The sequence below is a fragment of the Dipteris shenzhenensis genome, chromosome 28 (genome assembly GCF_047967505.1).
Source record: "Dipteris shenzhenensis isolate YYH24624 ecotype China chromosome 28, Dip_SZ_1.0, whole genome shotgun sequence".
Lineage (NCBI taxonomy): Eukaryota > Viridiplantae > Streptophyta > Polypodiopsida > Gleicheniales > Dipteridaceae > Dipteris > Dipteris shenzhenensis.
This window is the reverse complement of record NC_141623.1, coordinates 2,851,622-2,879,041: the sequence shown is the minus strand read 5'-3', so window position 1 is coordinate 2,879,041 and position 27,420 is coordinate 2,851,622. Positions and strand designations below refer to the sequence as shown.

The 27,420-nt window shown below is 45.1% G+C and overlaps 1 protein-coding gene across 1 annotated transcript in view; it reads left to right on the top strand.

Annotated features, from left to right (window-relative positions):
- Positions 1-1,253: 1,253 nt before the first annotated feature.
- Positions 1,254-27,420, top strand: part of LOC147883043 (Transducin/WD40 repeat-like superfamily protein) — a 108,190-nt gene continuing 82,023 nt past the window's right edge. The window contains exons 1-4 of the mRNA XM_087399717.1: positions 1,254-1,522; positions 1,651-1,713; positions 10,410-10,465; positions 11,055-11,135. Of these exons, the coding sequence (XP_087255843.1) occupies positions 1,254-1,522; positions 1,651-1,713; positions 10,410-10,465; positions 11,055-11,135 (469 nt within the window). The remainder of the gene's footprint in view (positions 1,523-1,650; positions 1,714-10,409; positions 10,466-11,054; positions 11,136-27,420) is intronic.

The window sequence follows — 27,420 nt, the reverse complement described above, 5'->3', positions numbered from 1 at the left end:
CATGAGTCGAATCATAAAGACAAGAGACCAATGTCTATTGGGACCACGGTTAAACCCAGGTAATGAACTTTGTAAACTATGTGGATTTAAAAAATATATTTCGATTGCCTTATTTGTTATATAATAAACCGACTTTACTATCATATATAGCTTGGAGATCGGGGACACAACAATACACATACAATACTTAAAATCCATACTTACAGTGCCCATTGGGGAGATAAGAGAGACTGGTGGGGACACTTAAATACAAGAGGTCAACATTTGAAGATTGGTGCCCATTGGAGGTAAGAATTGTAGACCAATGCCCATTGAGGATACAACATTGTAGACCAATGCCCATTGAGGACACAACATCTCAAAACAATCTGGTTGTTATGGGCGAGAGTTATGGAGGGCTGCTTGACATAGGCTCTTTCAATATCCACAAGTTTTGGGTCGATTTGGATGTGGCATGGTTCTTGGGGACCCTTATTGTATGCTCTAAGATAGGCAACCACGAGTGTTGTTTGGGACCCATAATATGAAGCATTGATAATCCACTCCATTCATCTGTCACACACACATTGATCTCTAGGGGTCGAAATGGTTATGGGCACACACAGAAGTCTTAGAAATGTGCGGTAGCATTGCCAAAATTATTTTCGATACTTGAATAGATAGGGGCTACTTAAAATAGGCTATTTTTAAGTCGTTTTACCTTGCTTAGAGTGCATTCTTGGATTGGGGAAATACACCACCCTTGGGTTCAGGAGTGGTATTCTCAAGGAGTCTTAAAAATGTGCGATAGTATTGCCAAAATGATTGATAATAGGTGAATAGATAGGGGATCCTTAATATAGGCTATTTGCATTTCTGCATTGGGAAATAGAGCACTCTTGGGTTAGGAGCCTCATGATTCACAAGCAAAAATCAAGTCCCTTGAGTTAAATAACCACCCCTAAAAATGGCATGGTGGCATGTTGGACGACTTAAAACTCTACCACCAGGGGACTTGTTAGTTGTTATGGCACAACATCACTGTATCTAGTTCCTAGAAGCAACCACTAAGGAACCCATTTGTGTTGCACCTTCTTTTGTCTCAAAATCTTCTTCATAATTAACTAGAATGCTTGGCTGACTAGAATGTGCCACATGGTTTCGAAGGATTTTAGAGTTTTATAAAACTCTCTAGTGTTTGCCAAGTAAAAATGGCATTATGTGACACGTGTAAAGAGAGAGAGCTCGAGTCCCAGAGAGAGAACATGCTCCTTATGAAATATACAAAAATGGCGCCCTTTGAACAACAACATGCAACCATGACACTGGAGGAACAGTCGGTTGCCATCGCAGCTGCTGAGAACTCACTGGATGCTTCATCTATTCCCAGCGAACAGCCAGTGAATGAATCGCAATTGAGCTACTACTGGCCCATCCTCAGCTTCGAGCAATCTCCACAGAGAATCTATCACTGTCATCACCAGTTCAAAAACTCCGCAGCCAAGTTGGGCCCTGCGAATAATTTTTTGAAGGGTGCCAAATGGTTTGCCTCTATCTCTGGCATCCAAATCTGTATAACTTACTGTTGTCTGGCCAACGTTTTCTTTGCAATGCTACATCAGATTGTTAAAGGAAGCTGTCATGGGCATAACGATGTCTAACGATCTGCAGGTCTCCGGATGGGTCCTGCTTCCTTACCAGCAGCGAAGACAACTTCTTGAGGGCCTTTGACTTGTAAGTGAGGTTAAATTTTGCTCTATAGTTGGAGATTCTGAGTGTGTATTTAGTTAACCTGCAGGAGGGCACCTTTTAAACCAAGGTTAATTTCTCATAAATATAAAGGGTAACTAAAAGCTGCTGAATCTTCGTCCTTATGTTTGGCGCCTTCTTGTGAACGATGCACAATGTGTTGCAATGGGTACTTGACCCTTTTTTGACATGGGCCTACAATACATATTATTTGAAGGAATTTCTCATTATGCCAAGCCTGATTAAATACTCAACTTTTGATGAATATATATATACCTTCATAAGACTATAATATATCCAATCTTACAAATTACATTTTTATGAATAGCAAAAGAACCAAGGAAGGAAGGGAGTTTGTAAGCCACTTTAAACTAAATTATGAGTAAAAGAGAAAAAAAAAAAAACTATTAACTTAGTAAGCAAAGCTATGTTTATGTTCTCATCATTACCAAGCATAAGCTTGCCATTTGGGTTTCAAAAGATTCCAGAATCTCTTGTGTAAACCTGGTGTATACTAAGCTTTTAAATCCCAACCCAAACAACAAAAACTTCGATAGCAAGAAGGAAGAAACAAACGACAAATTAAGAAAAAGAAATGTGAGAAAGAAAGAAAGAAAGAAAGTTAATTAAAGTCTTTGGAAGACCGATGGGTATATGAGACTGTGAGAATCCTGATACAAACAAAATGTGAGGGTGAAGACTGCCTCATGGATGAAAGCCGCCAAGCATCTTTGGTCTGGATAGGAGAGAAATCGGGACAACACCCCAGAACTGTCTCTGAAGAGGCAGTAGAAGCTTCCTTGGATCTCATAGTATAATGGGCACGTGAAAATGAAATGCTCCTTCGAGTCAACCTCTTGTATGTCACATAATGTGCATATGCGCCTCTCTCGGAGTAGAACCTCTACCCTGCCACTCTCAATGCACAGTCTATGTGAAGAGACCCGAAACTGCCTATTAGATCCTCAATGAGTGGGGTAAGTGAATCAGAGAGAGAGAGAGTCTATTAACGTCCACGGAATATATAAGATAGAACCTACGTTATAGCTTGAAAAACATAATCAGTCATACATCAGTTTAAGACTGCCCATTTTCCATCCTTCCTAGCAGCCTTGACCTTAGCTAATTTCGTTGCTTTATTTTTTAGTTGAGCTCGTGTAAGTTCCTCGAAGCTTGATACGTAGATCGCGTGAGTTGAGCGTAATGATTGCATGACCTTGAGACCGTGAGATTTGAGTTGGTATGGCTTCATCATCATCATCGACATCATCACCCTTGTCAACCGTCCAATCAATGTTAGGCATGGTTGCTTTGACATGTGCTATAGTGTCACCGAAAGAGTCCTCTTCTTGAATCTTCATACCATCCTTCAGGAAGTCCCCCTATTCTTATCTTCAAGGCATTATCACGTCTTGCTGCGTGTTCTTTAATCTCTTTTTGAATGTCAGCTTTATTTCAGGCATACGGAGAGGGTGTCATCGCTTTGCGACTGTGGCATATCAGGCCTTGCTGGTTGATGCTGCTGGGGTTGAGGGAGGGGATTTCGAGGAGAGGCTTGGCCATTCCTTGCTGGCCATGTTTGCTGCCACCCCGGGCTAAACTAACCCCCCGGCTGGGCTAGGGGTTCAGCCCAGCTAGGGGTTAGAGGCCTCCCGAAAATATTGGCTGCTGCAACCTGTTAGGTGTAAGGAGGATTAACTAACGGATGGAGAAGAAGGTATGTACGGGCTGTACGGAGGTCTGATGAGATGTACGACGACCTATACGGAAGTTGTACGGACGATGGGCTACAAGCTGTACGGATGATGAGTTGTACAGACGACAAGGAGAGAGAGAGAGAGAGAGAGAGAGAGAGAGAGAGAGAGAGAGAGAGAGAGAGAGGTGCATTAACGTCTTCAGGAGACCTCGCAAGTCTATGAGACAAGATACAAGATATATGTAACGCATACAAGCCACTGTGGGCTAAAGCAAAGGGCTCACTAAGGCCCTTGCTGAGTGCTAAGTGCTAAGAATGCAAAAAACTAGTATAAAAAATAGTAGGAAAAAAGAGCAATCAACTGCTCAGAACCAGAGCTCCAAGTACATGTGGAGGCTAGCCCGGCTCCTTGATGGCCCTCTGATGTGATGCAAAGAGCTAATTGTCGGGCTGTCTCTTGCGGTGGCAGGGGGCGCGCTCTCTTGGATCTCTGTATGCGATGGGCTACATCGAGAGTAATGCCTCGTCTCTGGCGGTCCCCTTTGAGGAGGGTTGAGATAGGTCGAACCTCAATCGTGCATGCTTTGGTTGCCCCACGTGTCGTGTGTGGTCTCCGCGTCTCTCGTTCCAGCCATATCGTGGTGATGATGGGTCTCACTGCTGATCCATAGTGCTCTCGTCTCCTTGAGTTTCTCCATCCTGATCTCATCTGGCGCTTGCTCTGATGCGTAAAAATTAGTGAAGCGTGTTTGTGCTTAGTATAGCTCAGTGTCCTGAGGCATCGACTGTAGTTGATCTTTGGCCTGTCGCATAAGAGAACCTCTGTGTCTCCGCATCTCAATTAGGTAGAGCCCAATGCAAACCTGGTTGGGGAAATGTATCAGCAGTGTGAGTGGTCCGAAGCCTAGTGGTATCGCCCTCGGATCTCATAGTAGGCCGGACAAACACACAGAAAATGCTCCTCTGTCTCGACCTCCCCCATCGTGCATAGTCTATAGACCCGCTGCTCTCTAGGTATGTCGGCCGCTCTGCCAGCCTTAATCTGCAACTGATGGGACGAGACCCGTATTTGTCCGATAGCAATCCGCAAGGTGTGTGAGACTCTCCTATCCTCGAGGTATTCCTCTCTTCTCCTCTTCTCTCTTTTCCCCTCGCTTTTCCTCTCTCTTTCCTCCTCTCTTTTCCTCTCTCACCATGGGAGAGGTGGAGTCAGAGGAGCACTTCATTTGCAGATGCCCACTATATTATGAGCTCAGAGGTAGATTCCTCTGTCTCTTCACGGATGGCTTTGGACCTCTCTCACGAGTGATGGACTACGAGGATCAGCATTGCCTAGCTCTTTATGTCAGGGAGGCCACTATGCTTCGACGAGACTACCTCAGAGACCATCAGCACAGACCGGAGCGTGATAGAGCCTAGCCTGATAGAGCTCAGGCACACGCTATACCAGAGGACAGAGACCAGGAGGGGCATGAGGAGGTCAGAGCTCACACAGAACACATGCCTCCACCCTGTGGATGTACATATGAGATGGTTTGTAGACGCCGCAGGATCTTGTTGCATAGGGGACGTACTCGCCGCTTCATCTCCAGACGATCCAGGATGATGGTAGCTTTTCGGAGGAGACTTACTCATGGAGATCTCGCCCCACCAGCCGCTCACCTCACCTTTGCTCATATTTGTACTCTCATAGCAGGAGGCAGAGTCGATGGACATGATTTCCAGTATTATTTTGGTTCTCAGACTCCGTGACACCTGGACTTGTATCTTTGCATTGGCATATTGTACTCATCCCCCCATTTTGCACCCAGGGGCGGTTTTCTTGCATCTAGTTTACTTTGTATTTAGGCTCAGATTTGACATTATGTACTTTCACTTGCATTGTATTGCGTAGCACTTAGATGATATTCGACGATGCCTCTTCTTTGTGGCACGTTGATTTTGTGCTATCTTGTATGCAGAGTTCTTGATGTCCCATGGGCCCATTTTGGCCTTTAGTGGACAATAATACACTTTCTTTCTTTCTTTCTTTCTTTTCCTTCCTCTTCTCTCCCCTCCCCAATCTCCTCTTCTCTCTTTTCCCCTCTCTTTTCCTCTCTTTTCCTTCTCTCTTTTCCTCTCTTTTCCTCTCCTTTTCTTCTCCTTTTTCCTCCTCTCTTTTCCTTCGTCTCTGTTCCTCTCTTTCCTTCTCTTTTTTCCTCTCTTTTCCCCTCTCTTTATTTCTCTCTTTTCCTCTCTTTTTCCCTCTTTTTCTTTGTTTCCTTCTCTCTTTTCTTCTCTTTTCCTTATCTCTTTTCCTTCCTCTGTTTTCCTCTCTTTCCTTCTCTCTTTTCCTCTCTTTTTCTCTCCTTTCCTTCTCCTTTTTCCTCCTCTCTTTTCCTTCGTCTCTGTTCCTCTCTTTCCTTCTCTTTTTTCCTCTCTTTTCCCCTCTCTTTATTTCTCTCTTTTCCTCTCTTTTTCTCTGTTTCCTTCTCTCTTTTCTTCTCTTTTCCTCATCTCTTTTCCTTCCTCTCTTTTCCTCTCTTTTCCTTCTCTCTTTCCTTCTGTTTTCCTCTCTTTTCCTTCTCTCTTTTCCTCTCTTTCCTCTCTCTTTTCTCCTTGAGGTCCCACCCATGTGAAGCTGCAACAGCCTGACATTGAGCAAGAATATGCAGACTTGTGTCATTTGCGTCCCTCTCCAAATCATTCTTTGAATTCCTGAGAGTCTCTCTTTTCCGTAATGCATTTTGGAGGCTAAGATTCGAGACCCAAGAATTCAAAGAATGACCAGGCTGCACCAGTGCAAGAAGCCTATCTTTTTCTCTCTCTTTTCAAACATTTTTCCCTATCTTTTCTATCTTTTAAAAAACATACAGCATAACGAATAACAAAGAGAGGGATACAACATATATCATAACAAATATCCAAGAGGGGTTACAACAAATATCCAAGAGAGGGCTCCCTCTCATACACCAGAAACTGTAACTAACGTTCTCCAAATCGGAGTACTTTATAAACTGTAAAAATAATCTTCATCGTTTCTTTGATGAAGTGCTACCCTCCCCTTTGTCATCTCTCTTCTTCTTCTTATCCTCCACCTCTTTTTTCTTTTGCTCCTTAGCCCAAGGAGCTTAAAATGTCTAACTAAGCCATTTTGCACCAAGTCATACCGCTGGCATACATACTGACCCACAATCAAAGGGAGAGGAATATAACTACCATTCATGTTCAAACTCTTCCCATGTGGCCATAGCTGGTCTAAGTCCATGTGTGGGCATAATTCTCCAAATAAAGAACTGCAAACTGGATTTTGGCAGCATCACTTCTTCGGCTTAATTTAAAGTAGTCTTCTAGCTTGCTTATCCATTCCTGCAGCTCATTAGGTGAATTAGATTCCCCCTTGAACTTTTGTAAAATGATCTTATTTTTATAATCCTTGCCCAAGCTTGTACCTTGTCTCAACTTCTTTTGAATTTCACATTGAGTAGCCTTCACAAATTGAGTAAAGGTCATGGCTTCTCTCACGTCAGGGTCTAACTGGTTGTAGGCCAACAATTGCTGAGTCAAGAATTCACCTCTCCTAAGGGAGGCTTGATACACTTTGGATGAGCTGGGCACACAATCAAGACCTGTCCCATGGGGGGCTGGACTGAATTCTGAACCTCCTGATTGAGTTGTATTCCATGAGGGTACAGATTTGGGAGATTGTTGTGGATGTGACCTTCTAGCTTCAGCCATAATTCACTCCTACTTGTGTTTAATCCAGCCTGTCCCATATCCATAGGATTCTTAGGTGGATCATCCCTGGCAATCTCTTATCCTTTGGCTCAACCCTACTCCTGACTAAGTTCACATCACTTCTCATGGTCCTTAACTGAGTGAAAGCATCGTCAAACTTATCCTTGGAGCCTCTTCCACACCTTCAACCCTTTGTTCCAGTACTGAAGTGAGTTGTCCTAATTGGATAAATAACTTTTGCTGCTGTTCCACAAGCTGCTAATCAGTTTGCTCTGTTTGTCCATCATTTGCTCTTGCTGCTCCAACATGATTGCCCTGAAACCTTCAAAATCCAGCTTGTCCTTGTGGTGAGGGGACTTGGGTTGTGAGTGGTCATGGGCAATTGGGAGAGAAAAGCCCTAAATTGTACCTGATGGAGCAGATTCCGAGGTTAATGAGAGGGCAAGTGGAATCCAATCAAGACAAACCTCGAATAGATGTTCCCCCAGCTGAGGCGACTCAGTGAATGCCATTAGAACAAAAATTGAAGCAGTATTTTTCCAGATTGTAGCAAATAGAGGGAGCTAGCTGGTGGCGCACTGATTCCCAGAAAATTTTCGGCCCAAAAGTGGCAATTTCTCTGAGATTTTTGAGGCTAATGATCAGGAGATCATGCTGAACACATTGATGTCAAAATCATCCAATTCTGAGCAGTTGGAGTTTTGAGCCAATCTAAGGTTGACACGTGTCATTCTGATGATTGGGACACCTGTCCGCCATAGATTTTTGTAGAAAGAATACATGCTCCAAATTTCAGAGCGAAAGGATAAAATTTGGCGACGAAATCCCACGAAAAGTGCTCTGATACCAACTGAAACAAAACCTTCTACTAATGCTGCTTAACAGTAACAAAACTTAGGGACTGCTTAGCAGAAAATAGCAAAAGAAGTGGGCCAGCAACACCATTGCTTATGGGATTAGTACAACAGGCTGCCACATGGCAAACCCACAATGAAGGCTAGAACTCCTATTAAAAGTGCAAGAGAATGCCAAAGTATTTACAATGAATGGGACCCCCATTTTAAGGCTAACTGTGTCCATTTAAGTGGCTGACTGCTAACCCTAGAGTTTCGTACTGTTACAACAATTTATGAGAGTATAAGGAGTAAGCTTCTTTTTTGGGGCTTTGCCAAGCGTGACCTAGCCTCGAGTAGTGGTGGTTAACCCAGTCCTGTTATCCACGGCTTGGTTTGTTCGCTCTTGCTGGCGCCGTTCTAGGGAATGTATCCCTCAGCTTAAGAGACCGGTAAGGGACTTTATATGGAGTGGACTTGATGGCATAGAAGATGTTACAACCAGGGTGGCTTGGGAGACTTTGATTCTCCCCACTTCCGAAGGGGGTCTAAATATAATAGATCCAGATTTACAATGCAGGGCTTTGCTTTGCAAGATGGTTGTGAGGGAACTCATGCCTGGGCAGGAGCCGTGGAAAGACTTTTCATTCGCAGCATACGATCCTGCACGCCTTCCTCAGGAGGAGACTGGATGGATAGTAACAGATGGATCTTTACTTTAATCCATCTTAGATTTCCTTCTTTCCCTCTTATGGCTGCTATCCTGAAAGCATGGGACAACTTCAGGAGTACTCTTTGGAGGGTTACCCCTTCCTCTCGTGAAGAGATCGACAGGCAGCCCATCATGTGGAACGATAATTTATTGGATGAGTATGGTAGAGCACTTGGTGCTTCTCACTACTTGCAGTGGTCCGGTTGGGAGAGGAGGTCTGCCTCCGCTGTGGGATCCTGGAAAGCTTTCAAAAAAGCTTCCAATGGATGGAAAATCTCAGATGGTTAGTCATCTTAGAGGGAGTGCAGGTTGAACTCAGTAGATCAATGCAACATTGCCAGTGGATTGGGTGGAGACATATCACATTCCTATTACTTGCTCCACTTGAATGGTTGCTTTCACGAGTACGGGCATTCCACTTCAGGTTATTGCAGTTCGAGATGCTTTTTGATGTGTGTTCGGGAGGCAGGCTCTCTAGATCCACAGATGGCATCTTGCTAGATAGAGCATTTCAGCCTGTCAGGATCGTGGGTTATGTTCTGACTTACAATGGTACCTGGATCCTGACCATCTTCTCATTTCCTTGGGATCATGGAGGTTATGCCTCTATGGAGGTGGCCCCATAAAGGTCTTGCAGTGGGACCAAGGAGAGTGGGAGTGGATTGATGAAGGGCACCGATAGAAGAGCCTCCCCTTCTTTTGTTATACTGTCAGTAATGCCAGGAGATTTCAGCTCAACTGTAAAGGTTGGAGGCCTTCCAGAGCTCTTCATTGGGATAGTTTTCATATTTTTGTTGACTTTCAGAAAAACTTTTGGAAGAGACTTTGGAAATCCCGCAGGAATACAAAAATCGCTCTCTTCTTCTGGCTTTCTATTCATGGTGGGATAGTAGTGAACTTGTGGATGTCCAGGTTCGGGACCGACCGTACTTGTCCTCGTTGCCTTTCTGCTGTGGAGACTATTCAACATTGCTTATGGGATTGCAAATAGGTGAGGATTATTTGGAAGGGGATTGCTAGGATTTTAGTTCTTTTGCTTTATCCCCATTCTTCAAGACTTGGGGATCAGTTGCTTGGCTTTCTCTTTTGTGGCATCATGTCTTTTATGAGAGACATGACTCATCTTGGGCCCTAGCGATCAGACGACATTTGGTTGAGGCTTGTTCTCTGGATGATGTTCCTGCCTTACCCTTTAGGGCTGTGCATGCCTCGATAGATTCTTCTTTGGAGATAATGGCAAGCATATCAGCATGGCAAGCATGGCATATTTGGAGAGCTAGATGCACAGAGGATTTGGATGGATCCCAGGTTCACCCCTCCCACACTTTGGCCAGTGTATGGATAGACACTATACATACACTGATGGCCATCTGGATGAGTATGCAGAGATCCTCTTAGCATCTTTGCTAGGAGGGCTATTTACCTCAGGGAATGGAGCGGCTCCCCCTTCTTCTCTGAGACTTGCACAGGATTGAGGTGGCATTTTCAGCCTCTACCTTGGTTATTCTCTACCTCTTTTTGAGGAGTTTTTTCTCTTGCATTGAATGATGTGTTCTGCTTGAAGCTTGCTCTTGCGGGCTTTATTCATACTTAATGGAAGTCTATTTTTTGCAAAAAAACAAAACAAAATAAAAAATTTTTCAGGCTAGTTTACAACTGCACCAATATTATAGCTGTTGCTCTTTAAATCAGTGCAGTGAAAGTAAGTCTTAACGTTTTGCAGGCAAAATGATTCAATTTGGTATACTCCAGAGGTGGATGCTTCTTCTATGGCAGATGGTAAGATTTTTCTTCTATCATGTTTTCCCCTTAGATAACATATGCAACTGTTTTTCTGTCTAAAATAAGGATTCCTCTTGTAGAAGTAGTTATCTCAAAGCTCTTTTTCATCCACTGGTTCCTCACACATCTACGTTGCTAATACTGCAAACACTCAAAGCTGGTTCTCAAACCATGAGACTTGTGCTTAGTGCTGGAAGTGCGTTGAAAGGTTGTGCATTTTCTTGGGTTCATAGCTTTTTCCTGAGCTGCGATTTGTCACTTGTGTGGGAGGTGATGTTTGCACTAGGGTTAAATACTTGTTCATAACTTGTAACTAGAACATTCTTAAAATTTTAAATCCCAATACTATCCAAGGTCAGCTATGTGTGATTATGGAAATTCAAGTTATGTTTCATACCCAACATGATACATCCTTTATTCTTGGATCTAGTTCACATCTTGGTACAAGGTTTTAATGGATGCTTACTGTTTCATTATTTGGCTTGTATTGAAGTAATCATGTGGTAGTTGTCCAGTCTTTCCTTCCCCCACTTCTTTATATATTTGAAGGATTTTATTTAGTCAAAATGTTGTGGTATTTTTGCAGACTCGTTTATGTCAAAGATGGAGCTGTGTGAAGGAGAACCTGTTTACGATTTCTGCTGGTACCCTTACATGCTGGCCTCAGGTCTTGACTGACACATTAGCATCACTCATCTCTGTTTTCCCCAGCTGAGGTCTCAACAAGGCGGTTGCAATAAAATGAATGAGGGGACATGGTTGTGATGGCTTGCGATTAGGTGACGTAGCAATCCATAATATGAATGGCTGAGGGACTCAGATAGTAGGCATATGCAAACTTGTATTTTGAACCAGGATCTTCTGATACAAATTTCGATGCAAAGTTGCGATCTTAACACATTTCAATTAACATGGTTTTTAGAAAATTTTGGTCTTTAGAACAAAACAAAAATCTGAATCTGTACGATTGGATATATTCTAGTCTTACAAAGGTATATATATATGGATAGAGTTATGGTTTGTTTTCTCAGCTGCTATGGGATACTTAATTGGATTTAGTTGTACATAAGACTGCTCAAATTTAAAGTAAGACTGCTCAAGTTGTACGTAAGACTGCTCAAATTTAAAGTTTATTTTAGACATAATGGCTGAAACGTAATTACATTAGACTTTATCTACCAATTCCTGCAATGCAGAAATTAAAGGTCTTGCTGCAATCCCCTCCTGTAGTTTCAGCAGGTGCTTTTACGAATGAGGGCGTATATTACAAGAAGCAGTCCTCCCCAAAGAGGGGACATGCAATTTCAATATCATAAGATTTCAATGTACGACAAGTAAATAGAGTAATTTATCTGTCGAACACACAGACAATCATAGAAAGATTGCCTGAATGACATTAGGAAGTAGTGAAACTTGGAAAAAGTAGAATCTCCAAAGACTCTATGATTTTTGTCTTTCCACAGAGTCCAGGGTCCCCAATATCGAACCCAAGTAAAGAAAAGATCAAATTGGTGCATCGGTGTGTAAATCCCGAATAGCCAAAAAAGCTTGCCAAAGCAAGCAGTAGGAAACCAGACTCAGAGACCCCGGCATAGAAAAAGAAGAAAGTCACTAGTCATAGGGCAATGCTAGAAAAGGTGGGGCCAAATGGAATAACCCCAAGCATCACCTGTGAGCATGCGCACCCACACACACACACACACACAATGGCTGAAAGCTAGTTGTGTTATACTTTATTTACTAATGCCTGATTAATTACACAAGTTAAAGTTCTTGCTAGGATAATTACTATTATTCACATGATGCTTTTATGAAAGAGGGTGTATCTCTCTCTCTCTCCACCTAGAGGCCCTAGTGGTGTTTTGCAGAGAGAAAGAAAGAAAGAAAGAAAGTCTATTAATGTCCACGGGAGACCAACAGGTCTATGAGACAGCAAAAAACCATATAGTACATATGCTTTAGGGAGGGCACATGGCAGCTCCCAGGGAGTGCAAAAGCAACCCCAATTATTTAGAATACCTACATCATTGTTGTCACAGGGACGTGAAGTTATGAAACCGTGACTAACTTTGGCTTAGGGGGCTAGCCCAGGGGAAGCGATACTCCCAGAAGTCCCTAGGTGCACACACTAGGCCTACTTGCTAGGGCAAGGCAAGGTTTAGAGGGGTCTTAAAGTTAGGCCCAAGGAAATCAATGTTTCATTGGTTAGGAGGAGTTAGGATTTTAATGTGAGGGGGAAGGAGTTAGGATTTTAATGTGAGGGGCAAACCAATGTTCCATTGGTTTGCTGGGTGAAAATGGAAATGTTGAGTTTACAAGAGCCACAAGGGAAGATACAATGGTGACACATTAATTCTATAGAGGGTGCAACAATGAATATTTTCGAGAAAGGGTTAGAGCTTTAATGAGGGGGCCACATGGCATCCCCTCATGCACACCTACCCTCTTCCTCTCCTTCCAAGGCTAACGTACGGTTTCTTTTTGGTGGTTCATTTTTCACACATCCCGAGGTGAAGGGGCACGCCGTACGATTTCCAAGGATGCATTCCAAGGCTTGACTCCTTGCATTTTTGGCCTGCATGCATCTCGAGGCAGTCCATATGGCTGTACGGACTGCAGGGACTGCATTTAATGCGTCTGTACTTGCTGTAGTCCTTTCAATGTTGCTGTACGGGATCCAAGGCTGATTGTACGGATGTTTCATTGCTGCTGTACGGGCTGTTTCACGACTCCCAAGGCAGGCTGTACGGACGGTATTAATCCTCTTTGCTTGCTGTACACGCCATTAATGCTGCTGGCTGTACGGACACTAAAGGCTGTTGTACGGACAGCTTGGGCACTCTCTTCAAAGGCTAGTTCATGCATTTCAAGGATAGGTTGCATGTTGCGGGTGGACCTTGCCATGGTAGACTAGCTCTTTCTCTCCTGCCCTGCCTCTTCACCAGTGAGCCTTGCTCTTCTCGTATTTCTCAGCTCCCAGTTTTCTTTTCTCTTTTCCTTCCCCTCTCCTAGCTGCCAGTTCCTCCTGCTAGCCTCAACGCTGGATCTGTTGCTTTTGGAGGTGTTTCAGAGTTGGATTGAAGTCAGTTGAAGTGGTTTGAGTTCTCTTGCGCTATCCCTTTCATGTGATTGCATTTGGTGATTTTGGAAGCTTGTTGTTGCACCATTTGTTGTTTGGAGCTTCCTCTCGACCTTACAGGCTTAACCAGACACTCAGTTACAGAGGGTGTGCCTGGGAGAGTGCCAGAGGGGCAGTGTAATGCATTTGGGTGCCTTGGGGCTGCTTGAGCATTTTGGGAAGTGTATGGATGCCTTGTCATTAATAGTTGGTTACAGTCTTTGTCTGACTGCTTGCTGCAAATAATAAATCTGTTAATGTTGTCCAATGATAGGTCGTTTGGACCCTTCTTGCTGGTAATTCGTGCATACGGAGAGGGTGTCATGGCTGCAATTGTAGAGTACGGAGTCCTGATAGCTGAGGTTGATGGAGTTGAGGGGGATTTGGAGGAGAGGGTAGGCCATTCCATATTGGCTATTTCTTAGAACTCCCTAGTTGAACCTAAGCCTCGAGTTGGGTTGGGAGTTTAGCCCAACTCGGGGTTAGAAACCCTAGGAGCTTGCTGCGAGAAAGTACAGGTAGGTACGATGGATTGGTACGAGATGCATGGAAAGGGTACGGAGAACTGTATGGGGCTGTACGACGAGTTGTACGGGACTGTACTGAGAGTGTACGACGAGCTGTACGGGGGGTTACAAAGCTGTACGACGGGCTGTACGGAGGGGTTACGGCGAGCTGTACGGAGGGGTTACGGAGGGGGGAGAGAGAGAGAGAGAGAGAGAGAGAGAGAGAGAGAGAGAGAGAGAGAGAGAGAGGTGAGAGGGGGGGCTTGAGGCGGAGAGGCTGAGCGGGTGAGGCTGATAGTCAACCTTGGCAAAATGAAGGTTATGATCTTTAACACCTCATGGGCAAATACTTCATCACCACAAGTTCACTTCAATCACACACCTATCTAGGGACAGTCTTTGCAAGGCAAGTCTTCACGATGAGCCAGGCAGCCATGACATGACTTACACGAGGACAGGGAGCCTTAGCCCTACTAGAGTGAGAGTGCTTCTAGGATCCGCGACAAAGGGATGGCTTTTTGACACACTTGTGAGACTGGCAACAATGTACGCAACATCCTTCTGGAGGAGTGACCTATCAACGATGATTGAGTGGTAGGGTTTCGGGAGGCTGTAGGTGATTATGGGATTCAAGATGATTTGGAGTAAGCCCTCAGTCCCCTACGAGATCGTACAGATAGAGTTTGCCATGACACCACTCCAACTTGATGTCGTCTTTCAAACATTCTCACTTATCTTCATAGGGTCTGGGCCCTACCTAGGTGGAGACTATCGAGGTTGGTGGTACTCTCTTCTATACGACTAGCAAAGAGTGGGGTTAGCACGGCCAAGTAAGCACACATATCCAAATGGTTTGACAGTCAGGGTATTCAGATGGACGGTCTCTCCCCCTTTCAGTACAGCTTGGATGCCCCTGATCCCTTGGTCCCACAGGAGGAGATCAATTGTATCATACGGTTGGACCTACATGATCTCTCGCGGTGTGACATGATTGTTGATAATATGTCAGTAACAAAAATGCAATGGGGCTTTCTTCACCCAACACTCCCAGGGCTCACCTCTGTAGGAAGATGGTGATATCTCGGCAATGGAACCACTGTAACCGGTCTTCAGTTTCCTAAAGGGCGGGAGACCATAACTTGCATTGCATATTCATTGCCACATTGCATCATTTCCAACCACTTAACTTTAAACAATACCACTTAGAAACAATTTGAGAAATAACTGGATGGAGGCTAGAGTGCCCCTGCTCAATGAAACCAAGTACAAGACACCACACTGGCCCCAAACTTTTGGCACCCCTTCCGGTATTTATTTGTTTCTTTAAGAATGAGATTTGTACATACAACAAGGGCTCACCCTTGCGATCTGTCCCACGGGCAATTCCACTGTCCAAGCCAAACCTTGGCTATAACCTGCATTCCATCCTAATGCACACACTAGTACCCAAGTGCCAAGGCAAAGCTAAGGCATTCACCATTTGTCCATGACCAACTGTAAAGGTGTCCAAACATTCCACAAAGACTGTAACCAACTGTTAATGACAAGGCATCCATACACTTCCCAAAATGCTTAAGCAGCCCCAAGGTATCCAAATGCAATACACTGCCCCTCTGGCACTCTCCCAGGCACACCCTCTGCAACTGAGTGTCTGCTTAAGCCTGTAAGGTCCAGAGGAAGTTCTAAACAACAAATGCAATCAACGTGAAAGGGAAAGTGACAAGAGAACTCAAACCAGCTTCAAACAACTTCAATCCAGCTCTAGACCAGCTCCAAAGAACTCCCATCCAGTCTAGAAAACCTCCATGGGCAACAGATCCAGTGGGGAGGCTAACAGGAGGAAATGGTTGCTTGGAGAGGGGAGGTAAGAGAGATAACGGGCTGGAATCAAAGATAGAAAGAGAGCAGGAGGATCACGGGCAGGAGAGAGGAGCTGAGCAGGCTGTACAGCAGGAAAATGGTGGTGCACAACAGTGTCGAAGGAATCTCGGGATGCGTGCCAGCAGAAGAAAACAGCCATACAGCCAACAAAATCACCCGTACCAGCAGGAAAAACATCCGTACAGTCCGCCTTGGATCCCCTACAGCAGCATGTGAGAGTCCGTACAATCAGCCTAGAAAAACGTGCATCTATCCGCAGTGGTGTAGTCCACTCAGTTTGTTGTGCTTTGAGCTGACTTCGGTTGTAGCTCCTTCAGGCTCAGCAGAGCGTAGGTCTGGAGCATTGCCTGATGCTCAAGAGGGGGGTAGTTCCTCCACCCCCTTCTCAACAGACAGGCTCATGATATCTAGAAGTCGCTTGGTGACATTGTATGTCTCACCTGAGGTATTGTTTGCTGACAATACATCTGCTACGGGACTTCTATGATAAGTGTCTAGTCACGTCGAGGCAGTTTGTACGGCTGTACGGACTGCAGGAACTGCATTCAAAGTGTCCGTACCTACTATTCGGTCCTTTCATTGCTGGCTGTACGAGTCTTTTATTGCTGGCTGTGCGGAATGAGTGAAATCTACTAGTTCACTCGCCTCCAATAACTTGAACCACACACACATGGCAATAATGGATCTTAGGAACATAGATCCCGGTACCCGATGTCCTTTCAGACTTGCATCACCGCAAGCTGAATCGGTTCAGCCAATCTATGCTAGACTTGGATCCTTGCCTCATGGTTCAAATAAAAAACCAACTGGCATGTACTAAATGAATTTACTGCTCGAGCCATGCCGGGCAACAAGAGCACCCAAAACAGGCATGTGATACATGGATGTGCTGCTCTAGCCATGCTGGGCAACAAGAGCAATCCAACAGTAGCAAGGAATACTTATTCTGCAATTTACCATTCAGCCTAGAAAGAGGAGACTCTCCATCTTCTGACGGATACAAAAAGTAACAAAACTAGCAGGGAAGAACCATCCTGCAAATTACAATGCAAAACTAGCATGGAATAAACATCCTGCAAATAACAAGGCAGCCTAGAAAGAGTAGACTCTCCAATTTCTAGCTGTTACAATTATTCATACCAATATTACTGTTTTTTACCAAAAGAAAACAAATCTCCTGCGCGTGTGGCTGTCCACTATCAGGTCTCGGGTCCATATCAAACTTGACTTTGGTCTTGGCAAATTTCCTTTTCATGAAAGAGTCATCCTGCTGCTTACCTTTGAACCCTGGAGTCATCCCTTGCATGAGAGCATAGGTTGTAGTAGCATTCTCAATCAGCTGAGATATGTTGGAGACCTTTGTCTTGGTGCAATAGTCACGAAGCTCCTTTGGTAGCCCACAACAATACTTTTCTACCTACTCAAGCCTCAGACAATGATACCGTCCTATATGAACTGACTGACAATAAGGCCTCCCAGAACTGTTTGTTATACTCTTCAAGATTCTTACAGTTTGCGGCATCCAGCTTATGCCATGCTGTCATTATCTCCACTTCAAAAGTGGTGGTGAGCCAAGCAGATGAGAAAACTTGCTTGAACTCAACCCAAGTGTTAGGGGCTTTACCCTGCAAAAGCAAATTGGTCCACCATTGGAGTGCGTTACCCTTCAAGAAGGTGGCTGCCTTTCGAACTTTGGAAGACTCCGTGAAATGACCCCCAGAGTAGGCAGCATCAAAATGTTGCACAAATGTCAGAGCCTTCAATCTGTCCTGCATCCCATTGAAGGTTTCAAACTTCACAGCTGCCTCTCCCTCCTTATAATCTTTCAGCTTACCTTTGGGAGTAAGATTATCATAAACGGGGGGCTGTAAATATGGTGGAGGCATTGTGTATCCCATATTCTGTGCCGTATTGCCTATGCCCATGGTGGGGTTGATCATTCCAGATCCCATTCTCTGCATCATTGGCATACTCCCAAGTGTTGCTCATCATTCCTGGCATCCCTGTCTGCATATTGGGCTGCATCCCTATGTTTGCACACATCATATTGGCATTTGCAGGGGGCATTCCTCCCTCCATGTGCTGCTGGAAATTCGGCATTCCTGGTGCGCATTATTTAGCAGGGGCTGGCTGGTCATTTGGAGGCGCCTACCCTTGGCCACGAGCTTGTTTGACGGGCATGACTGATCATAGAAGCCTGCCCATACGTAGCCTGATGCAATTGGGAGCCAAGCTAGACTCACAGGATGCCCTGCCGCATTTGCGAACTGAATGGAGGGCCTTTGTCGTGCAGGGTGACTCACAATTGATGGTTCTATTCTTGGTGCAAGCTTCCATTAATGCTGCGTGTGTATATCTGCTTTCTCTTAATGGTCTGAGCAGATAAATGGCCTTGTGGGCACTGGTAGCAATTATGGTGGACTGTGTGGCCATGTGGCTGCTAGTAACAGTTTCCAGCTGTGTGCCAACTGCTGGACGGAAATGGATGCCTTCTACTAGGGATGGTGAAAATAGAGTCCAGCATAGGAAAAGCTTGGTGAGAGCAATGAATAATAGAGACTATGCATGAGGCAATGTTGCCTAATGGGTTGTGGAATACTCTAATTACAAGAGCAATTGTAGTCCATGTGTAATCTAGATTCAAGGACCTCAAATTAATAAAGAAATACCGAAAGGGGCGCCAAGGCTTGGGGCCAATCTATATCTTTCTTTTTTAGTAGGAGCATTCTAGCTCCCAATCAGTTGGTTGCTTATTTTCTGAATAAGCAAAATGAGTGTATTAGCTGGTTATTTATGCTTTACCGCCCTTTTGTTGGTCTTAAGGCCTGTTTCACGTGCTCTGGTCCGTCTCTGCAACATGAGTGGCCTTGCGTCTCTGGTTGCGTCTCTCTGTGTTGTCTCATCTCACTGACCCATGCTACCCTCATATCATCTTATCTCTTCTTCTCTAGTCCGCTATGTCCAAGGACAGACTCGAATTCATAGAAATCTACGACGTGCCACTGAGCTTGATCCATCTCTATCTCCCGTGGCACTATCCCCTCCTGCTATCTGATCTGACACAACAGAGTCTCTTTATGTCGTCACACCTCCATCAGATAGAGACCAATCCAAACCTAGTCATGGAAGTGAATTAGCTAGAGAGAGGTCCAAAACCGTGCCCCTTCTGAAAGAGACAGTGATAGTGTCCTTGGATCTCGTAGTAGACTAGGCAAGTACACAGGAAATATTCCACTGTCTCCACTTCCCCCAACGTGCCTAATCTATAGATCTGTTGCTCTCTAAGCGTACCTATGGCTCTCCTTGCCTTGATCCTAAGCTGATGGGACGAGACAGGCATTTGTCCAATGCAATCTTCAGGGAGTGTGTGTCACGGGGACGTGAAGTTATGAACCGTGACTAACTTTGGCTTAGGGGACTAGCCCAAGGGAAGCGACACTTCCTAGAAGTCCCTAGGTGCACACACTAGGCCGACTTGCTAGGGGCAAGGCAAGGTTTAGAGGGGTCTAATTGTTGGGCCCAAGGAGAAACCAATGTTTCATTGGTTAGTAGAGGTTAGGACTTTAATGTGAGGGGCAAACCAATGTTTCACTGGTTTGTGTGGGTTAGAGCATTAATGAGGGGGCCACGTGGCAGCCCCTCATGCACACCTACCCTCTTCCTCTCCTTCCAAGGCAAAAGCATGATTTTTGGAGGTTGGATTTCCTCTCTCATTTTTCACGCATCCCAAGGTGAAGGGGGCACGCTGTACGAATTCCAAGGACGCATTCCAAGGCTTGACTCCTTATATTTTTGGCTTGCACGCATCTCGAGGCAGTCCGTACAGCTGTACGAAGTGCAGGAACTACATTCAAAGTGTCTGTACCTGCTGTACGGTCCTTTCATTGCTGGCTGTACGGGTCTTTTATTGCTGGCTGTATGGAAAGATGCACGTTTTTCTAGGTTGATTGTACGGACTCTCACGTGCTGCTGTACGGGATCCAAGGCGGACTGTACGGATGATTTTCCTGCTGGTACGGGTGATTTTGTTGGCTGTACGGCTTTTTTCTTCTGCTGGCACGCATCCCGAGATTCCTTCGACGCTGTTGTGCACCCCCTTTTTCCTGCTGTACAGCCTGCTCAGCTCCTCTCTCCTGCCCGTGATCCTCCTGCTCTCTTTCTATCTTTGATTCCAGCCCGTTATCTCTCTTCCCTCCCCTCTCCAAGCAACCATTTCCTCCTGTTAGCCTCCCCACTAGATCTGTTGCCCATGGAGGTTTTCTGGACTGGATTGGAGTTCTTTGGAGCTGATCTATAGCTGGATTGAAGTTGTTTGAAGCTGGTTTGAGTTCTCTTGTCACTATCCCTTTCACGTTGATTGCATTTGTTGTTTAGAACTTCCTCTGGACCTTACAGGCTTAAGCAGACACTCAGTTGCAGAGGGTGTGCCTAGGAGAGTGCCAGAGGGGCAGTGTATTGCATTTGGATACCTTGGGGCTGCTTGAGCATTTTGGGAAGTGTATGGATGCCTTGTCATTAACAGTTGGTTACAGTCTTTGTGGAATGTTTGGACACCTTTACAATTGGTCATGGACAAATGGTGAATGCCTTAGCTTTGCCTTGGCACTTGGGTACTCGTGTGTGCATTAGGATGGAATGCAGGTTATAGCCAAGGTTTGGCTTGGACAGTGGAATTGCCCGTGGGGCAGATTGGGGCCAATGTGGTGTCTTGTACTTGGTTTCATTGAGCAGGGGCACTCTAGCCTCCATCCAGTTATTTCTCAAATTGTTTCTAAGTGATATTGTTTAAAGTTAAGTGGTTGGAAATGATGCAATGTGGCTATGAGTAATGAATATGCAATGCAAGTTATGGTCTACTAGTAGCCCTTTAGGAAACTAAAGGCCGGTTACAGTGGTTCCATTGCCGGGATATCACCATCTTCCTAAAAAGGTGAGCCCTAGGAGTGTTGGGTGAAGAAAGCCCCATTGCATTTTTGTTTTAGACATATCATCAACAATCATGTCACACCGCGAGAGATCATTGGCTATCTCCGAGCAGGAAGCAGACAGCTTTGAGGAGGAGCACAACACGTGTGAGGGTGAAGAAGAACAAAATGATGAGGGACATCATGTTTCTCTTGAGCATGCCACTGAGGATTCGCAGGATGAGGTAGATGAGGTAGAGGAGCTTGATCCCAATGCCTTTTTTCAGTTACGAATGCAAAGTGCAGTGGGAGCCTTGTTACAGTTGCAACAAACTTTCATGGAGATTATGCAAGCTTCTCTTGGTAGTAATTTCATTCAGTTAATCAAGGACAGCAAGTCCTCTCTCAGCCCATGAAGCATCCAGGATATTTTGGCAGAGGATCAGTTTTTCAGGCAATGGTGGGACAGCCCACAGAAGGGCTTAGTATGCCTAGTACATACTTGGGTAGTTCGAGCCCTTGTGAGAAGACTTGTGCACCACGCTAGAAATTACGATCCCTGATCCCTGCTCAGTCCGTGTAGATAGCTCTTCTCAGCCCGCGCACTAGCACTTGACCTTGTTGGCCAGCCTAGGAGGCCTCTACAGACAAATGTGCCACCAGCCCACAAGCTTCTCTATGGTGGTAATAGATAGTCCGACCAGCTCGCAAGCAGCCTCTCTCTCTCTCTCTAGACAGGAGTTGAGGAGCTCTTGGCCAAAAAGAATCGCGACCACCAGCAGAGAGATTACAGCCCGATATAGTGGCCTTACAAGAGTATAATACGCATGTTTATGCAGGCCAGCCATGGCATTTTGCAGGATATGACATTGTTTGCGTAGGTGAACATGCATTTTCTGGAGTTGTAATTCTTGTGAAACATGTTTTGCAGCCTTTTGTGGCTTTCAACGACCGAGTAGGTTTTTGAATTGTCATGCAATGTCTTTTGAATGGAGAAATTCTTGAGTTTGCCTCGGCATATGCCCCACATATCATCCTATCGCAGAGCATGAATTTGGCAGGCCATGTAGCAGTATCCTTGGATGTAAATGGCCTTTCTTTGTGGGGATTTTGATAATGCTCTAGAGCCAGGACATAATACATCTGGTCATTCTCATGTGCTTGCCTTAGAACGTGTGCAGTGGACCAGCTACTTTTTCAGTTTGGTCTTGTTGACCTTTAGAAAGAAACACAGCCCTTGTCTCCTGGCTACACTTTTTAGCATAATGCTCACTCAGCTTATCGGGCCCGACTGGATCGCTGGTATATGCATAATGTGCATTAACATGATGCTTTTACTTGCTATTTGTATGCTTTCTCGCATTCGGATCAATGCTTATGTCACGAGCACATGAATTTCTAACTGAGAATGAGAAATCTAGGTGTGCATACCTTTTGGACAAGCCCTTGGGTTGTTAGGTGGTCAAAGCCCCCCTAGAAATAAATGTGCCTTGGGGTGCATTTAATTTTTGGGTCATTGGAGTGGCCCAGAGTGGGGCCAAAGAGGGGGCAAGGGGCAAATGTAATCGAGGGCTGCTGTGTGGCACCTTTTAAATTCCAAGGCCTTGCATGCATTGACAGATCACGTTGCTTGGGCATCGATGGGGGGAGGCAAGCATTCCGTACGGGGAATTTGGTCTGGTTGGTGAGCCTGTGAGCCACAAATCTGTCTGGTAGGGGACTCTTGGGTTAAGAATCGAGGTAGGCTTGGTTGAAGCACGGGTTGCCCGTACGACGGATTTGCCATGAGGTGAGGTCACGACTCTATCGTCTATATGGAAGTTCTTCGAAGGAGGCTGAGATCGCAATTCCATGTGTGGAGATTGGTGATTTCTACCGGTTGAGAGCTCATGGGCTGTGTGTATGGCAGGTTTGGCCATACAGTAGAAGACACGTAGGCTGATGTTGAATTCTGTACTCATGTGCTGACATTTCATTGGCAAAGGTCATGTTGCCATCTCACGTACGGCAGTTTGGCTTGTGGGCAGCAAGTGGCCAAACCATCCTACGGATAACCAGCCCAGGAGTAGAGATCCCCATTCCTTGCGCAGGGGCTTCTTGGCTGAAGGCAATTCTAAGCGAAGAGAGCAGGCTGGCAACATGGGCTTCGCCAGTTGCTTTGAGTCATTGAGGAGGGGCTGGCTGGTCACTTTGAGCTTTCTCAATTGCCTCGAGCTGACTTTGGGAGCTGGCTGAGCCTTTCGAAACTTGGCTGGTCACAGAGGGGTCTCACATGGGTAATTCCCTCTTCTTTTCAAAGCTTCTTTTTTGCTCGTGATGCATATGCTTTCTTTCTCTGCTCTGAGTAGATAAGTGGCCTTGTGGTTACTGATAGCAGCTGTGGAGGACTGTGTGGCCTGGTGTGGCTGCTAGTAACAGTTTTGGGATGTGTGCTTACTGTTGGACAGAAATAAATGCCTTCTGCTAGGGATTGGTCAAAACAGAGTCCAGCATAGGATATGCTTGGTGAGAGCAGTGAACAACAAAGACCATGCATGGGGCAATGTTGCCTAATGGGATGTGGAATACTCTGATTGCAAGAGTATGTAGCCCATGTGTAATCTGGATTTAGGGACCTCCAATTAATAAAGAAATACCGAAAAGGCCCCCAAGGTTTGGGGCCAATGTGTGTCTTCCTTTTTGAGTGGGAGCATTCTAGCTCCCAAGCAGTTGGTTGTGTACTTGCTGAATTGTTGTATTGGCTGGTTATTGCTTATTACCGCCCTTTTGTTGGTCTTAAGGCCTTTTTTTTCAATAAAAAGACTTCTATTAAGTACGAAACAAACTTGCAAGCATAAGCTCAGAAGCGGACATGCGAAGCATGAGAGAAAAAGGCTCCTAAAAAAGAGCTAGAAAAAAGCCATGGTGGAGGCTGAAAATTGCACCTCAGCCTTGCAATAAACTCTGAGAAGAAGGGAGAACCACTCCATTCTCTAAGGAAGATGGTTCTCCTGGCAGTGGCTGCCCGAGATGAACCCTACATGGTACTCCAAATAGTCATCAGAGTATGGACGCTATCGGTCCAAATACTGGCCAAACTGAGAGCAGGGTGAACCTGAGATCCATCCATAGCCTCCGTGCATGTTCTCCAACTGTGCCATGCTGAAGTGCTAGCCAGTATCTTGCAGGAGGAATCCACAAAAGGGTGCACAGCTTTGAAAGGTGAGGCAGGAATAACATCTAGAGAGCATGACTCGATTATGTGTTGTCAGATCGAGAAGCCCATGAAGAGTCATGCCTCTCGTAGAACACCTGAGGCCATGTAAGAGTAAAGTCAAGCACTAATACCAGGCACATAAAGAACATCAGTAATTCTGAAATCTGTGCCATCCGTGGAGGTAAATATAATATCACCCACTTCACACATTGGATAAGAAGAATTGTTTGCACATGTCACCTTCTTCTTAGTGGGTGATGCATGCAGAGATGCAAAAAGACTCTTCCTTGAAGTGATATGCTTGGATGCACCACTATCAAAATACCATGTGTTTAATGTCTCATTGACATTGAAAGTGCATGCATCTTTCGAAGGGTCATAGTTGCAAGTCAGGAAAGCATAAGAGTCATCCTCAAGAGTGGCTGTGGTATCTGGACCAGCCACTTGAAAATCTGAAATGCAAGATAAAAAAGCATAATCCTCTTCCACAAAGTTGGCTGTAACATCCCCTCCTTCATGTGCATTAGGGGCTGATGCATCTGAGACAGCCATACCCGAATCCTTTTCCTTCTCCTTTGCTATTCTCTTCTTGCATTCACCAATGTAGTGACCCGGCTTCTTGCAGTAGTGACAAATACCCTTCCTCTTTGGCTTCTCTACATCACCTTTAGCCTTGTGAGAGGGCTGTCCGGAATCAGCTTTATGCTGATGTGTAGGCTGATTTGCATGTTGCTTTTTCTGCCCTTTCCCTTTGGGCTTGAATTTTGAAAGCATGGCATGCTTGCCAGCTCGTGTGACCATGTTCTTCTTGGTTTGCTCTCCCTGCAATAAGAGTCCTACCAACTCGTGAAAAGAGAGAGGATTGGCATCCTCCCTCAATGACAAATTCAGCTAGGTAGCGCCAAGTGATGAAGAATGGAGAGGGTACAAAAGTACTGAAAATCCTGGCAACCCCCTTCCAAACTATCTTCGCTTGTCTGCAATCCCATAAGCAATGCTGGATTGACTCCATGGTCGACATGCATCGAGGACAAGTAGCATTAATTTGGATTTGCACTTGTTCCCTGCAATCCGTCCATGAATAGAAAGCCAAAAGAAAAGAGTGATTTTTCTCTTCCTGATGGATTTTCAAAAGTCTTTTCTAGAAAACCCTCTGCGAGTCCAGAGAAACCTGAAAATTCTCCCTGTGAGTGTGATACAATCTCTATTCTCTAACACTCACTCAGATCACGGGCGATGGCATCTGTTATTTCCTCCCAGCCTACTCTCGTAGATCACAGGTTTCCTACAGATACGTCACTTTGTTTTTTCCCCTGCATATCTACAAGACCCACAACTCCCTAGATGGTTCCCCTTGCCACATGTCAACGTTTTAGCCCTTTTCACTTGGTGCACCATTTATCCCTCTCTTGGGGCACATTAAAACCTTTTGCCCCTTGGCATTATTGCACATTTAGGTGCACCTAGGCCTTAGCACTGAGAACCACCTAGTCAATGCCATTTCACCCTCACCTAGGACCTTGGCAGTTACTTCTCTTGACCGTTTCTTTCACGCACATTAACTATTACAAAAGTTGGTCATCTAAGAGAAAATGCCCACCGATCTTTCCGAGGTCATGCTATCTCGGCTAGAGCATAACATTCCTTCCCTCTTCAAGCGTTAGCGTCCTCGATGATGAAATCTGGGAACACTCTTCGTAACTGGTATACGGATTTCAGGTAGCTTCCGATAGAGGCTGACCATGCCATGCAACAACACCGTGGGTATCTTCCGATTTCGTATTTGCATTGTTCCTCGGTCCAGGATTCTTGTTGGTTTGCGTCTTGCATTATCCTCTATCTCCCGAAACAAAACCACACCTTCGATTAGTGAGTCACCAACATGCAAAAATTTATTTAAACGAGAAACATGAAACACTGGGTGCACCTTACACCCCGGTGGCAATTCTAATTTATCGGCTACCTTGCCTATTCTTTTCAGAATTAACCACGGCCCACAGTATCGAGGTGATAACTTAGCACACTCTCTTGAAGTCAACGACTTCGAGTGCGAAGGAACTCTAAGAAAAACTTTTTCTCCTTCCTTAAATGCTCTTATAGACCGGTTCTCACCTTGGCTCTATCCATAGCCTGGCGGATATTAGCTCTCGCAAGTGCTAGCATCTCCCGCATCTGAACCACAAAGTTCGCGGCACTAGGCACTTTCGGAGGTACTCCAACTATAGTTGGATTGGCTGGTCTATAACCATAGTTCAGCTCAAACGGACTGAACCCGGTAGATGAATGCTTCCTATCATTGTAGGCAAACTCCAACAATGGCAACCACTTGTCCCACGTATGTTGCCTCAATGACACATATGCTCTCAGCATATCCTCTAAAGTTTGGTTAACTCTCTCCGTCTGACCATCCGTCTCAGGATGATCCCCCCTACTCATTCCCAACTCAGTCCTTAGTGTCTCAAATACCGCTGTCCAAAAATGACCGGTAAATCTGACATCTCTGTCTGACACTATGGATCTAGGCAATCCATGCAGACGAAATATATGTCTAATGAACAAATCCGCCACTTGCGGGGCACTAACAGACTCTCTAGTCGGAATGAAGTGAGCCATCTTGGTTAGACGATCAACCACCACAAGGATAGAATCATACCCTCCTTGTGTCGTAGGCAACCCTACAATAAAGTCCATGGAAATGCTCTCACACTTACTTAGTGGTATTTCCAGGGGCTGTAAAAGTCCGGGTGGCTTCACCCGCTCGGCCTTGCTTACCTGACACGAAAAACACCGTGTCACATTTTCATGAATATGCTTTTTCATCTTTGGCCAAAAGAAATCTCGCTTCACGAGATCATATGTCTTCTCGACTCCTGCCCGCACATGGGCTATCATTGCACTGTCAAATGACTCTCTGCCTGAGATCATTCTGACTAGGTACTACAACCTTGCCATTTCTTTCTAGCATACCATCCCTTATGGTATATCTTGCATAAGTTTGGCCTTTTCTGGATGCCAGGTCATCCTTTTCATTTTCCCCGGGTTTTAACACATGAGCCTTAGGCCATAAGCTCTGGACAAACTCGTCCACTTTTTGAGTTTCTCTAATCTTGGTCATTAGAGCACTCTCTAATACTGTGAAACTCAGGTTGTGCATAATGCGAGACAACGCATTAGCAACCTTATTGTCTTTTCCTCTTCGGTACCGAATCGTTAAATTAAACTCCTGCATGAGCTCTGCCCACCTAGCTTGGTGGCCCCTCAAGTCAGGCTGTTTACTAAAATGTTTCAGAGTATCATGATCTACAGTTAGTATCGCAGCCACTTTCTTCGGATCCATTTCTACCCCC